General features: G+C 41.8%; 2 protein-coding genes and 1 long non-coding RNA gene across 5 annotated transcripts in view; 1 reads left to right on the top strand and 2 right to left on the bottom strand.

Annotated features, from left to right (window-relative positions):
• itsn2a (intersectin 2a) overlaps nucleotides 1-8,506 on the bottom strand; it is a 43,354-nt gene extending 34,848 nt beyond the window's left edge. For all 3 annotated transcript variants that reach the window (XM_058393455.1, XM_058393456.1, XM_058393457.1), the window contains exon 1: nucleotides 8,372-8,506. The gene's annotated coding sequence lies outside the window, so the exon portion shown is untranslated. The remainder of the gene's footprint in view (nucleotides 1-8,371) is intronic.
• A 92-nt stretch (nucleotides 8,507-8,598) lies between these two features.
• LOC131355207 (uncharacterized) lies at nucleotides 8,599-12,927 on the top strand. The gene is made up of 2 exons (XR_009204839.1): nucleotides 8,599-8,738; nucleotides 10,205-12,927. It is a non-coding gene; the product is annotated as an uncharacterized LOC131355207 (long non-coding RNA).
• Nucleotides 9,776-13,346, bottom strand: mrpl19 (mitochondrial ribosomal protein L19). Its single transcript, XM_058393466.1, has 6 exons — nucleotides 13,220-13,346; nucleotides 12,307-12,430; nucleotides 11,812-11,930; nucleotides 11,594-11,728; nucleotides 10,588-10,769; nucleotides 9,776-10,497 (listed from the first exon to the last, which is right to left on the bottom strand). The coding sequence occupies exons 1-6, from the start codon at nucleotides 13,287-13,289 to the stop codon at nucleotides 10,276-10,278; spliced, it is 852 nt and encodes a 283-aa protein (XP_058249449.1). The 5' UTR covers nucleotides 13,290-13,346; the 3' UTR covers nucleotides 9,776-10,275.
• Nucleotides 13,347-14,696: the final 1,350 nt, after the last annotated feature.

Genomic DNA, 14,696 nt, shown 5'->3' with positions numbered 1-14,696 from the left:
GTGTAGTGTAGTGTGTTATAGTCTGGTGTAGTACAGTACAGTATAGTGTAGTGTAGTGTGTTATAGTCTGGTGTAGTACAGTACAGTATAGTGTAGTGTAGTGTGTTATAGTCTGGTGTAGTACAGTACAGTGTAGTGTAGTGTGTTATAGTCTGGTGTAGTACAGTATAGTGTAGTGTAGTGTGTTATAGTCTGGTGTAGTACAGTACAGTATAGTGTAGTGTGTTATAGTCTGGTGTAGTACAGTACAGTGTAGTGTAGTGTGTTATAGTCTGGTGTAGTACAGTACAGTGTAGTGTAGTGTGTTATAGTCTGGTGTAGTACAGTACAGTACAGTGTAGTGTAGTGTGTTATAGTCTGGTGTAGTACAGTACAGTGTAGTGTAGTGTGTTATAGTCTGGTGTAGTACAGTACAGTGTAGTGTAGTGTGTTATAGTCTGGTGTAGTACAGTACAGTGTAGTGTAGTGTGTTATAGTCTGGTGTAGTACAGTACAGTGTAGTGTAGTGTGTTATAGTCTGGTGTAGTACAGTACAGTATAGTGTAGTGTAGTGTGTTATAGTCTGGTGTAGTACAGTACAGTGTAGTGTAGTGTGTTATAGTCTGGTGTAGTACAGTACAGTGTAGTGTAGTGTGTTATAGTCTGGTGTAGTACAGTACAGTGTAGTGTAGTGTGTTATAGTCTGGTGTAGTACAGTACAGTACAGTGTAGTGTAGTGTGTTATAGTCTGGTGTAGTACAGTACAGTGTAGTGTAGTGTGTTATAGTCTGGTGTAGTACAGTACAGTGTAGTGTAGTGTGTTATAGTCTGGTGTAGTACAGTACAGTGTAGTGTAGTGTAGTGTGTTATAGTCTGGTGTAGTACAGTACAGTGTAGTGTAGTGTGTTATAGTCTGGTGTAGTACAGTACAGTGTAGTGTAGTGTGTTATAGTCTGGTGTAGTACAGTACAGTGTAGTGTAGTGTGTTATAGTCTGGTGTAGTACAGTACAGTGTAGTGTAGTGTGTTATAGTCTGGTGTAGTACAGTACAGTGTAGTGTAGTGTGTTATAGTCTGGTGTAGTACAGTACAGTATAGTGTAGTGTAGTGTGTTATAGTCTGGTGTAGTACAGTACAGTATAGTGTAGTGTAGTGTGTTATAGTCTGGTGTAGTACAGTATAGTATAGTGTAGTGTAGTGTGTTATAGTCTGGTGTAGTACAGTGTAGTGTAGTGTGTTATAGTCTGGTGTAGTACAGTATAGTATAGTGTAGTGTAGTGTGTTATAGTCTGGTGTAGTACAGTGTAGTGTAGTGTGTTATAGTCTGGTGTAGTACAGTACAGTGTAGTGTAGTGTGTTATAGTCTGGTGTAGTACAGTACAGTGTAGTGTAGTGTGTTATAGTCTGGTGTAGTACAGTACAGTGTAGTGTAGTGTGTTATAGTCTGGTGTAGTACAGTACAGTGTAGTGTAGTGTGTTATAGTCTGGTGTAGTACAGTACAGTGTAGTGTAGTGTGTTATAGTCTGGTGTAGTACAGTACAGTATAGTGTAGTGTGTTATAGTCTGGTGTAGTACAGTATAGTGTAGTGTAGTGTGTTATAGTCTGGTGTAGTACAGTACAGTATAGTGTAGTGTAGTGTGTTATAGTCTGGTGTAGTACAGTACAGTATAGTGTAGTGTAGTGTGTTATAGTCTGGTGTAGTACAGTACAGTATAGTGTAGTGTAGTGTGTTATAGTCTGGTGTAGTACAGTACAGTATAGTGTAGTGTGTTATAGTCTGGTGTAGTACAGTACAGTGTAGTGTAGTGTGTTATAGTCTGGTGTAGTACAGTACAGTGTAGTGTAGTGTGTTATAGTCTGGTGTAGTACAGTACAGTGTAGTGTAGTGTGTTATAGTCTGGTGTAGTACAGTACAGTGTAGTGTAGTGTGTTATAGTCTGGTGTAGTACAGTACAGTGTAGTGTAGTGTGTTATAGTCTGGTGTAGTACAGTACAGTGTAGTGTAGTGTGTTATAGTCTGGTGTAGTACAGTACAGTATAGTGTAGTGTAGTGTGTTATAGTCTGGTGTAGTACAGTATAGTGTAGTGTAGTGTGTTATAGTCTGGTGTAGTACAGTACAGTGTAGTGTAGTGTGTTATAGTCTGGTGTAGTACAGTACAGTGTAGTGTAGTGTGTTATAGTCTGGTGTAGTACAGTACAGTGTAGTGTAGTGTGTTATAGTCTGGTGTAGTACAGTACAGTGTAGTGTAGTGTGTTATAGTCTGGTGTAGTACAGTATAGTGTAGTGTAGTGTGTTATAGTCTGCTGTAGTACAGTACAGTATAGTGTAGTGTAGTGTGTTATAGTCTGGTGTAGTACAGTACAGTGTAGTGTAGTGTGTTATAGTCTGGTGTAGTACAGTACAGTGTAGTGTAGTGTGTTATAGTCTGGTGTAGTACAGTATAGTGTAGTGTGTTATAGTCTGGTGTAGTACAGTACAGTGTAGTGTAGTGTGTTATAGTCTGGTGTAGTACAGTACAGTATAGTGTAGTGTGTTATAGTCTGGTGTAGTACAGTACAGTGTAGTGTAGTGTGTTATAGTCTGGTGTAGTACAGTACAGTGTAGTGTAGTGTGTTATAGTCTGGTGTAGTACAGTACAGTGTAGTGTAGTGTGTTATAGTCTGCTGTAGTACAGTACAGTATAGTGTAGTGTGTTATAGTCTGCTGTAGTACAGTACAGTATAGTGTAGTGTAGTGTGTTATAGTCTGGTGTAGTACAGTACAGTGTAGTGTAGTGTGTTATAGTCTGGTGTAGTACAGTACAGTATAGTGTGTTATAGTCTGGTGTAGTACAGTACAGTATAGTGTAGTGTGTTATAGTCTGGTGTAGTACAGTACAGTATAGTGTAGTGTGTTATAGTCTGGTGTAGTACAGTACAGTGTAGTGTAGTGTGTTATAGTCTGGTGTAGTACAGTACAGTGTAGTGTAGTGTGTTATAGTCTGGTGTAGTACAGTACAGTGTAGTGTAGTGTGTTATAGTCTGGTGTAGTACAGTACAGTGTAGTGTAGTGTGTTATAGTCTGGTGTAGTACAGTACAGTGTAGTGTAGTGTGTTATAGTCTGGTGTAGTACAGTACAGTACAGTGTAGTGTGTTATAGTCTGGTGTAGTACAGTACAGTGTAGTGTAGTGTGTTATAGTCTGGTGTAGTACAGTACAGTGTAGTGTAGTGTGTTATAGTCTGGTGTAGTACAGTACAGTGTAGTGTAGTGTGTTATAGTCTGGTGTAGTACAGTACAGTACAGTGTAGTGTGTTATAGTCTGGTGTAGTACAGTACAGTATAGTGTAGTGTGTTATAGTCTGGTGTAGTACAGTACAGTGTAGTGTAGTGTGTTATAGTCTGGTGTAGTACAGTACAGTGTAGTGTAGTGTGTTATAGTCTGGTGTAGTACAGTACAGTGTAGTGTAGTGTGTTATAGTCTGGTGTAGTACAGTACAGTGTAGTGTAGTGTGTTATAGTCTGGTGTAGTACAGTACAGTACAGTGTAGTGTGTTATAGTCTGGTGTAGTACAGTACAGTGTAGTGTAGTGTGTTATAGTCTGGTGTAGTACAGTACAGTGTAGTGTAGTGTGTTATAGTCTGGTGTAGTACAGTACAGTACAGTGTAGTGTGTTATAGTCTGGTGTAGTACAGTACAGTGTAGTGTAGTGTGTTATAGTCTGGTGTAGTACAGTACAGTGTAGTGTAGTGTGTTATAGTCTGGTGTAGTACAGTACAGTGTAGTGTAGTGTGTTATAGTCTGGTGTAGTACAGTACAGTACAGTGTAGTGTGTTATAGTCTGGTGTAGTACAGTACAGTGTAGTGTAGTGTGTTATAGTCTGGTGTAGTACAGTACAGTGTAGTGTAGTGTGTTATAGTCTGGTGTAGTACAGTACAGTACAGTGTAGTGTAGTGTGTTATAGTCTGGTGTAGTACAGTACAGTATAGTGTAGTGTAGTGTGTTATAGTCTGGTGTAGTACAGTACAGTACAGTGTAGTGTAGTGTGTTATAGTCTGGTGTAGTACAGTACAGTGTAGTGTAGTGTGTTATAGTCTGGTGCAGTACAGTATAGTGTAGTGTGTTATAGTCTGGTGTAGTACAGTACAGTGTAGTGTAGTGTGTTATAGTCTGGTGTAGTACAGTACAGTGTAGTGTGTTATAGTCTGGTGTAGTACAGTACAGTATAGTGTAGTGTAGTGTGTTATAGTCTGGTGTAGTACAGTACAGTGTAGTGTAGTGTGTTATAGTCTGGTGTAGTACAGTACAGTGTAGTGTAGTGTGTTATAGTCTGGTGTAGTACAGTACAGTGTAGTGTAGTGTGTTATAGTCTGGTGTAGTACAGTACAGTGTAGTGTGTTATAGTCTGGTGTAGTACAGTGTAGTGTAGTGTGTTATAGTCTGGTGTAGTACAGTACAGTGTAGTGTGTTATAGTCTGGTGTAGTACAGTACAGTGTAGTGTGTTATAGTCTGGTGTAGTACAGTGTAGTGTGTTATAGTCTGGTGTAGTACAGTACAGTATAGTGTAGTGTGTTATAGTCTGGTGTAGTACAGTGTAGTGTGTTATAGTCTGGTGTAGTACAGTGTAGTGTGTTATAGTCTGGTGTAGTACAGTACAGTGTAGTGTAGTGTGTTATAGTCTGGTGTAGTACAGTATAGTACAGAACAGTGCAATACTACTACTACGGTTGTTCAGTGTAGTATAGCCCAGTACAGTGTTCTGGAGTACAATACAAGTATACAAGTATACTACACTAAGCTGTAATACATTATATTGTTGAGTCTATTATAGTGTTCTATTTTTAGCCCAAGCTTGGTGGCACGACTTCCTGTGAGGAGCCTTGACATGGAATGCTTGGCTTGGGTCAGTTCTTTGTAAGCAGCCATGCAGTTCACATATGCTCCATATTGGTAATATTGGTCATATTTTTGGGTGTCTGGAAGGGATTATCTGCATTTACATTATTTCTTATGAGTAAATCCAATCCGCAATACAAATTTTCACCTTAAGAACTCGCCTCCAGAACAAATTAAATTGATATGCCGAGGTCCCACTGTATAGTGTAGTATAGTGTAGTACAGTGCAGTGTAACATCAGTGTAAGTATTATAGTATAGTATAATGTAATATATATTATAGTATAATGCCAGCAGCAGAAGTCTTGAGAGTCACTGCCCTCCAACATTCTGCACTGATGTACATATAATTTCAGCTTCCCGTCTCAGCAGCGTGTTGTTTATCCTCACTCTCTTCCCCCCCGCTGTGTATCAGGACGTTAATGGAGAACGGTGATGCAACCTGCTGTGTTAAATGCACTACTGCTTTTCGAGCTCTGTTATCACAGGACAGCCGAGACTATCAGTCCTGTTTACTGAACAACACTACACAGAACAGAGACTATTCTAGAAATCAAACACTCTTCTTGTAGATAGTGAACAGTTTGGTGCTGTGGAGTAGCTCATGTGTGAGCGCCAGCTCTAAAATCCCTCAGTGTCAGATTATATGACATCCCCAACGCAAGATATTATTAACTGTATTTTTTAAATGCAGCATTTGGCCCGTCTCTGGAAACAGCTGATCACACACACACACACACACACACACACACACACACCAGCTGTTCCTTCCAGCAAGATAGTGTAATTATTCAATATGTGATGACGGCAACCAGCAGCGTGAGAAAAGCAGCAAGGAAAGTTTAGCAAGGAGAAAAGGCACGTCAGCCAGTTTCACCTGTTCACACACACACACACACACACATACACACACACACACATACACACCTGTCCGTTTACACAGTAAACTGCAACGACCGCCTCAATTCCAGTGATGCCCATTTATATTTCTATTATTTACCACTATTTACACCCACATCCGCCTGACTGAATCGTTCATTAAGCTTTCTTGCTATTTTAGTGACTGACAGAGACTGTGTGTATGTGTGTGTATGTGTGTGTATGTGTGTGTGTGTGTGTGTGTGTGTGTGTGTGTGTGTGTGTATGTGAGTGAGCTGGAAATAAACAATGGGTTTTTTTCCTAGTTTCCTAGTTTTTTCCTAGTTCAGCTACTTATTTAGCTTTAGTCAATATTGTGCACTTTGTTAGCATTGTAAAAATGTCAGCATTCTAAAATTAGCTAGCATTTACCTTAAGCAACGTCCCTTCCTAACCTTTAACAGACCAGAATCAGATATAGGTACAATTTCTCAGAAACGTTAACTAAAATGGTGCTACTTGAGTTACTGTACAGTTTTATCTCCTTGTTTATTATGCTAGGCAGCATGCTCGCTCATGCTGGCAGCCATGTTTAGTCTGTGCTGTCAGAAAGCTTCCAAATCTCAGACTCAGAAGGTCGTATGTTTCCGTAATTAACACGGCAGAATTGTTGTAAAGATCAAAATCTACGTTTGTTGGAATGACATTAATAAATAGTTTATTTAATACTAAAAAAAAATTGTGGAAGCTCTGTTGCTAGGCAACTGAAATGTGTAATGTATAAGCTAGCTCATCGCTAAAACTAACAAGGTAACTGTCCAGCATTTAGCTATTGAGTCGGTGTAAAGTGATCCTGGAACTTAGACACACCAGACAGGACGCTAACAATAAACTAGCGTCCAACTCTAAACAAACTTCTGCTATAGTGAGAAACATCAAAGTCTTGTGACCTCAACAGCGGGAACGGTGTAAATGCTAAGACAACGTAAACAGAAGCTAATTTAAACTGATATGGAAATTGTGCACCCTAAATAAACTTTACAGGACTATTCCAAAGCAGAAGCATTTGTTTTCACAGCACAATGTTTCTGAGGCGTGCTAAAGCGCTGGGATGGCAATCCGAGCGATGAACAGAGCACAAATGGGAGCGTTCCTAATGCACAGAGTCTCGCGTTTCAGTAAAAAAATAAGGGCAGTGAGGGGATACCGTTGCAGGAAGCGGCGCTTTCACCTGCAGAACCCGTTTGGTGATGTGATTACAAACAAGACCATGTAGGTCACGGTGTGGTGTTCAGGTACAGTGGACACCTAACTCCGTCAGTGCCGCGGTGTTTAAAGCATTCCTTTGAGATGTTAATGAGATGTCGATACATCTTTTTGCAGTGACTATTGTTGTCCTATTCAAGACATCAAACTAAATATGGGCGTTCACTTTTCTCCTGCTCTTCCTACTGGGGGTTGTGTTGGCAACAAGCTACAGACTCCAGAACCTCTATGAGGATCTGCTGATGATCCCAAGCCACATGAATCCTGAATCTGCTACATGGTCCATCTGACTGGATGTTCTTGATGCATCTCCATCCAAGGAGCATCCAAACCACCACATACTTCTCCCAGATAGTCAAGCTCCTCACTCTAAATCTGCCAATCCTGTGGAGGAACAGCCTTTTCCATAACCTTATGCTTTTTTCTTCACTACCCACAGCTCATTACTATTAGTGAAGGATCGGGAGGTAGAGAGGCAAACACAGAGGTTGAGCTTCTGCTTCAGCACAACAACCACCCAATCCATTCATCAGTCTCACCCTTGGGGGGTTTTTCCCCTATTATTTGTGAATAAGTTTTATGGAAATTCTAATCATAGATCATTGGTTGAATAAATTCAGACCAGTCTGGTCCTGGGAATGGATGTTCATGGATATCAGTTGGTCAGTTGGTGCTCATATCTGTGTCGGTGATCATGACATCATGATCTTCTGGTGGTTCCAACCCAAAGACATTTAGAAAAAGATTTAATAGCCTTTATAGTTTTATAACAATGGGCAAATTGCTCTCGATCTTTATCAGGTACCCTCTCAGAAGTAAAAGGAACCATCACCCCACTGAGGTACATAAGATACCTAATATTGAAGTATTGAGATACACATGCACTTTTGTACTAAAGGTTAGAAAAAAAACGTATACAATGTGGTTCCACCCTGAACAAGCAGATGAAGGTGAAGACCAGGTGAAGACCTTTATTTATACCCGCTCAGGAGTTCCTGGTGAAAATCTAGAGCAGGTTGTCACGTGCCTCCTGGTTTGGTACTTGTATTTCTGAGGGATATGAAAAATCATGAGGGACATCTATGAAGCCTCATATTTAAGAAACCTTCTTGTGTTCCCTCATCCTCTGAACGGTGATCCCAAATTAATATTATATTATCGTTCATACAGATGCGCAAACATCACCCCGTCATTAAGATCCAAACTCAAACACACACACACACACACACACACCTGATCCCGGATCCGCTTGTGTTTTAGTCTGAACTCCGCAGGAAGGCGGATCCAGCTTACATCACTTCACTCATCTCATTACAATAAAGCACGCTTATGCACAGCTTCATAATCATCGATCAGCGCGTGCACCTTCTTAACGGTCCGGTTCCTTACCGTGCGCGTCGCGAGGACTCCGGACTCTGGAGGATCGCTCCGTTCCTGACCTGACCGGGTGAAACGTGAGGATTTTCTTTCTTCCTCTCTCTCTCTCTCTCTCTCTCTCTCTCTCTTTTCTCTCTCTCTCTCTCTCTCTCTCTCTCTATCTCTCCGCCTTTCTTTCCGTATCCAGGTATCCAGGTTGCGGAGGAACGCTTATTAAACGCATCCAGCGACCGACCGACGGAGCGCTCGAGCTGTCCGTGAGACGGGTGACGTCACGGAAACGGCGCGCCGGGGCGGGGATTTCTCGAGAGCGCGCTCGCGCGTATACGCCGACCCACATTGTCGTACAGATGTGCGCGCGCGCAAGCGTTTTTTCACGGTGAGTTCCACACATCCATACCGCAGAGAACTTTGGGCTAATAAATTCCATTTTTATAAAACTAGCCATGATATTAAAATAACGATAAATCATTAAAGGTTGAAAAATCCACCCTGAACTAATTATCAACATTAATATTATGCTTTATTAAGTAGCACGTGCGCATCTTTTGCCCATTTTAGTTCCTACATTACGCACAATTCCATTCTACATTGTTATGCAGTTATTAATTACTAATTACGGATTAATATTACACCACATTGTTGTTATACCACATTATTTACAAGAAAAAAAAATTAAATGAGATAAATTTAAGCTACAGTACAAAAGTTTCAGGATTGAAACACTCTAATTATTGAAAACTTATACTACAAAATTGCTCAATATTCCTAATATTTTAAATATGCCTACATATACAAATAAAAATGGTTATAGATGCAAAATAAAAAATAAAAAAGGTTTGCCAGGCAACTAAAATCCTAAAAACATTATCGGTGGCGCGAGACACGCTTGCTTGCTTGCTTATTTATTTATTTATTTGAGGAGAAAGTGTAGTAATGTAATAAATGTAATTCACATTAATTGGTGAATGCAGTAAGTCTAAGCAGTGACTGAGATGTAAACGGGTGTTTGCTGCCCCCCTGTGGTCAGAGTCGGGAGCTGCAACACAAGGAATTACAATATCTGAAAATGTCACTCTGCGATCAGGGTCATCGTCTGTTTTCCATCCATCCATCCATTTTCTATACCTGCTTTATTCCTAATCAGGGTCACGGGGATCTGCTGGAGTCTATCCCAGCACACATTGGGTGAAAGACAGGGGTACACCCTGGACAGTTCACCAGTCCATCACAGGGTCAGACATATAGACAGACAACCACACACACACACTCACTCCTATGGGCAATTTAGAATTACCAATCAACCAAATGTCCATGTTTTTGGACTGTGGGAGGAAACCGGAGTACCCAGAGTAAACCCTCGCAGGCTCGGGGAGAACATGCAAACTCCACACAGAAAGGCTTTCGAACCCATGATGCTGCCCATTCATCTGTTTTAATGTGTTTTCATTTAAAAGAGCAGTTTTATTCTTAAAGGTGAAGATTATAGAAAGCATGCAAAGTTTGCTTTTCTTTTTGCGAATTCGATGCTAACGATGCTAAGCGGATTAGCACTAACGTTTCATTACATAGCAGAATCTATATTCAGAAATCGACGTAAAAATAAAGTCATTTATATTACCGCTGAAAAAACTCCTCATGTTAAGTTCCACTGTCTCGCCTCGAGCCACGTCCCAGCTTTCTAGAGGCATTAGCGTCTTCTCGTGAAAAAACAACTTTTTCAGATTCACGTTATTTGTGCTTGCGCTTCTTCCTTGAACCTAGCGCATTATGGAAATGTCTGCAGCAGCAAGTCTACAAAAGGCTAGATTTAATGACACTAATGCATTTTTATTCGCTTTACAGATACAAACAAACAGAGGTGTATGAATGGCGAGGTCCAGGATGTTCGAGTCCGTGTTAGGATTCCTCACAGTTCACTTTCTGAGCTCCGCCTGCACTTCCTGGTAGATCTTCTCCTCCAGTGTGGACGTGTCGTACTCCTTCAGCATGTCGTACTGCCTCCACGGCTCCGCCCACTTCTGAGCATGCTCCATCTGCTCCGGGGTCAGACACAGGTCAAAGCGTATTCCCTTGATGTTGAACTTGGGACGTTCCCAGCGCTTGGACCAGGGACGAGGCTTCATCCTCACCTTCATCTGCACAGAGAGAGAGAGAGAGAGAGGAATGTAAACTCACAGAGAAAGAAAAACAGAGTAAGATGTCTCCATGATCCGTCTCGCACCCACCTCGTTGACGGGGACTTCCTGTGTGGGCGACAGGTGAACAGGCTTCACGTCGAAGGCGAAGGTGCTGTATTCAGGCAGAGCGTCTCTCAGGTACATCAGGTTATCGTCCAGTCTCTTCTCCAGCTTCAGCACCTCGATGTGCTTCATGCGAGGATTGTACAGCTCGTAACAGATCTCCACTCCTAAACACACACACACACACTCTGCTGAAAATAACAGTCAGTGAAGAGGGATCAATGTTGTCATGTTGTTGTTGTTCTTTCAGCTGCTCCCTGTTTGGAGTCATCACAGCAGACCATGTTTCAATCTGGCACAGGTTTTACACCGGATGCCCTTCCTGACCCAACCGTCCCATTTAACCCAGGCTTGGGACCGACACTGAGAGTTCAGGGTTAGCGTCCTCCCCGGGAATCGAACCCGGGCCGCGGCAATGAGAGCGCAGGATCCTGCCGCTGGACCACCAGGAGGCTAATGTCTTCTTCAACGATCTATCAAAATGTACTGAATTCATCACAGGTGTCAAAAAAGAGCTGTTTGTGTTTTTTATCTGCTTACTAATCACCAAAAAATTAGGAAACTTATAAATTCACTTGGCTCATGGTTTTACGTGCACAATAAAAGAAACAAGTGGGGGGTGGTGGCTCAAGTGGTTAAGGCTCCGAGTCGTCCAGAAGATCGGGGTTCAAGCCCCAGCACCGTCAAGCTGCCACTGTTGGGGCCCTTGAGCAAGGCCCTTAACCCACCCTGCTCCAGGGGCACTGTATCATGGCTGACCCTGCGCTCTGACCCCAACCCCCTAGGATGGGATATGCGAAGAAATAATTTCACTGTGCTGTAATGTATATGTGACAAATAAAGGCTACTTAATGAAGTGTTTGCTATTTTAAGCTGAAGATTGCAAAACTAATATATTAGCATAGGCAGAAAAGCAGGAGGTGACGTCACGAGATAAACCTAACGTACGTCCTGCTCCGGATCCCCTGACCCACTCTGACGAGGAGCTCACCTTGTCCGTCGATGATGTTCCTGAGGATGAAGGTGGCGCCGAGTCCTTTACCCGAGCGCTGGATGCAGATTCCTACGAAGCGGTTGGTGTTGTTGGAGGCGTGCGGGTCGGACGTAGTGACGGACAAAACGCTTCCTGAAAACAAACCCGGTTCCCGTCAGTTCATCAAGCGCACGAGAAAGGAGTGAAGTGTGAAGATCATCGGGAACGCTCCTTACCCACGTAGAACTCGGGAATATTCAGCACTCTGCGTCTCTGGATCATGTCTTTGCGCTCGAGGAAGAACTTCAGCGGAGCCGTGCGCTGACGAGGAGGAATGAACTCGGGGCTGACGAACCTGCATGGAAACACAGCGTCTGTTTTACTCTCACACTCCACATCATCACGAGGGAGACATTTTATTAAAAACAGCAAGAATCTGATTTTCTCTCAAGAGACTTCACGCCTCCAGCATCTGGATATGAAGAGGGAATATTTCCCTGATTAGGGTTTATTTTAGAGACAAGGCCTCTTTTTGTTTTCGTACTGAAACTCCATTAAAGCCATTAAGCTTTTTTCCACAGAGTTTTCTCCAAGCTAAAGTTTTCAGCCTGATTCCAGTCCTGGGTATCGTCTCTAAGCTTTACACTGACGTATTTGGATAAAAATATATAAGTCTGAAACTTGCAGGGTTTCAAACCAGACAGCTTGATTCTCAGGAGAAACATTCTCACCGTCGCGCCGCTTCTTCAGGCTTCGATTTATCCAGGATCACCGGTTTGGAAGGAGGGGTGAATGTGGGCGGCTTGTCGCCGGAACCCGCAGCCTGTAACCGCAGTGAGAACACTGAAAACATGCCTGTAGGAAAGGAACCGACAGATGATTAGGATACAGCGAGAACATCAAACTGCACAAAATATACAGCAGTTAGATCCACTTCTCTGATCCGATCTGCGTTTCAGGACTGCGAACTATAATAAGGATTTATTAAACTATCCATTTGGACATGTTCAGAGGAGGGAGAGTGAGGGAGGCAGGAGGTAAAGAGGAAGACCAAAGAGGAGGTATATGGATGGAACACATGAGGATATGAAGTGTTGAGGATGCAGAGGATAGGGATAGGTGGAGAGAGACGATTCACTGTGGAGACCCCTGAAGGGAAAAGCCCAAAGAAGAAGAAGATTGAGCTTTGATTAAATAAGAAAGCTCATCAGGTGATGATGGAAAGACTGCTTTACAGGAAATAACTTAATCACAACAAGCTTTATCACCGGGTCAAAGAACAATTAACTAATAACGCTTTTAATCTCATAATTAAATTATTTATGTGGAATTAAAAAATACGCATTATTACATTGACATATTGGGTGCCAATACTTATGGAGAACAGGACATCATCCTGTCCGGCCAGCTAAACTCTCTCCTGTTATTTTATTCTAACAGAAGGTGCAGCTAGATAATAAAAAGAGAGATTATAAAGATTTATAACAAAAAAATAAACAATGACATTTAATCGCAGTGCGTTAAACACAAGGGACGACATTCACGTGCGCGCGCACGCGCATATCCATCTCACTCACGCGGAAATATTTCCACTATTCACTCCGTTATACTTTATAAAGAAATAAAAGTTTAAACACGACATACGTTCATGGTGAAACTGCACGTTTTGTATGAGACGTGCCAGCGCTCCTGTCCTCTGTGTGCACGCCGCCATGTTATTTTAATCACGTGTCGAAGGCGGAAGCCATAAAAGTGCAAACGCCGTGCTATAGACATGCGCTGTGGAATTCTCTCGCCCTCTCTCTCTCTTATTTTTTACTTAAAATTCTTCTGATATTTTATAAATTAACACAAACTTGTATTTACTTTGTGTACATGAATATATATATATATATAATTTATCGACTTTACATGTGTCTGTTTATTCCAGAAAACGCTTAGAGTGCAGTAACGCAAGTTGTCCACAAGGTGTCGCCAAAGTCTAATATTTACACCGCTACTATATTCCAGTAATACAAAATGTATGCAAACTACATTTGAGTGTTTACTCTGGAATAAACGATACCACGTTATTATTACATATGTAAAATAATAATAATAATAATAATAATAATAGGTTTATACATTATAAATCATGGGCTTGCTGAAAGCTAAACACAAACATGTAATAAAATATGTTTGTTTCTGTAAAGACAATTCAAGGTTGAAGTGGAATATCATCACGTTAAAGGGAAATCTGCTCCCTGGTGTCTACTGAAATGTGTTTGGTGATTCTCTGGAGCTACTTTGGTGCTGGTGATTTTTGTCTCATTGTTTTCGCTAGTAAACGTTACAATGGGGGGAAATTTCAATGACCTCAAAGACAATTGTGAGGAGGTGAAAGCTCCTAAAATAGAGCAGGAGGCTTTGTTTCTCATTCATTGTTTTCCAGACTGAATACTTTAGTCACTGTGACTGTCTCATGTCTGATTATACTGTGTGGTGATATGCCGAAGATGCTCTCATGATAGACCTATGAGTAAAGGAAATGACTTCCTTCTGCTAGGTCCTGGGTTCGAACAGGCAGGGGTCTTTCTGTGTGGAATGTGCATGTTCTCCCCAGGGTACTCCGGTTTCCTCCCACAGTCCAAAAACATGTACATTAGGTTGATTGGTAATTCTATATAGGAGTGAGTGAGTGTGTGTGGTTGTCTGTCTATATGTGTGGCCCTGTGATGGACTGGTGACCTGTCCAGGGTGTACCCCTGCCTTTCGCCAAATGTGTGCTGGGATAGACTCCAGCAGATCCCCATGACCCTGATTAGGAATAAAGTGGGTATGGATATACAATGGATGGACTTCCTTCTGCTTACATCATCAATCAGTGGGAATCATTCTTTAAATGAGTTTGAGATTTTTCTCCCTCTCCAAAATCAGGTTTCGGAGACTGTGTACAGAGAAAAGTGGCTTCACGTGAGAGAGAAGTTTCAGAACCAAAAGTCCAGACCTGATCCACCTCCTGCTACAAACTCTACCTTTTACCCTTAATCACCTTAACCCACACTGTTTCCAACTACATGATGTCATGTGCTAATTAGCATCTCCCTGACGTCATCGGGTCGCATTTACATTCACACCACAT

The sequence above is a fragment of the Hemibagrus wyckioides genome, linkage group LG06 (assembly GCF_019097595.1).
Source record: "Hemibagrus wyckioides isolate EC202008001 linkage group LG06, SWU_Hwy_1.0, whole genome shotgun sequence".
Taxonomy (NCBI): domain Eukaryota; kingdom Metazoa; phylum Chordata; class Actinopteri; order Siluriformes; family Bagridae; genus Hemibagrus; species Hemibagrus wyckioides.
The sequence above is the reverse complement of the archived record's forward strand: the minus strand, read 5'-3'. Positions and strand labels throughout refer to the sequence as shown.

Bases quoted from the DNA above. Each gene is read 5' to 3' on its own strand.
- mrpl19 (XM_058393466.1), bottom strand. From the start codon at position 13,289: ATGGCGGCGTGCACACAGAGGACAGGAGCGCTGGCACGTCTCATACAA. The intron at 11,931-12,306 runs GTGAGAATGTTT...GTTTCCATGCAG, and splicing joins CCTGAAGAAGCGGCGCGACG to GTTCGTCAGCCCCGAGTTCA. The intron at 11,729-11,811 runs GTAAGGAGCGTT...GTTTGTTTTCAG, and splicing joins TATTCCCGAGTTCTACGTGG to GAAGCGTTTTGTCCGTCACT.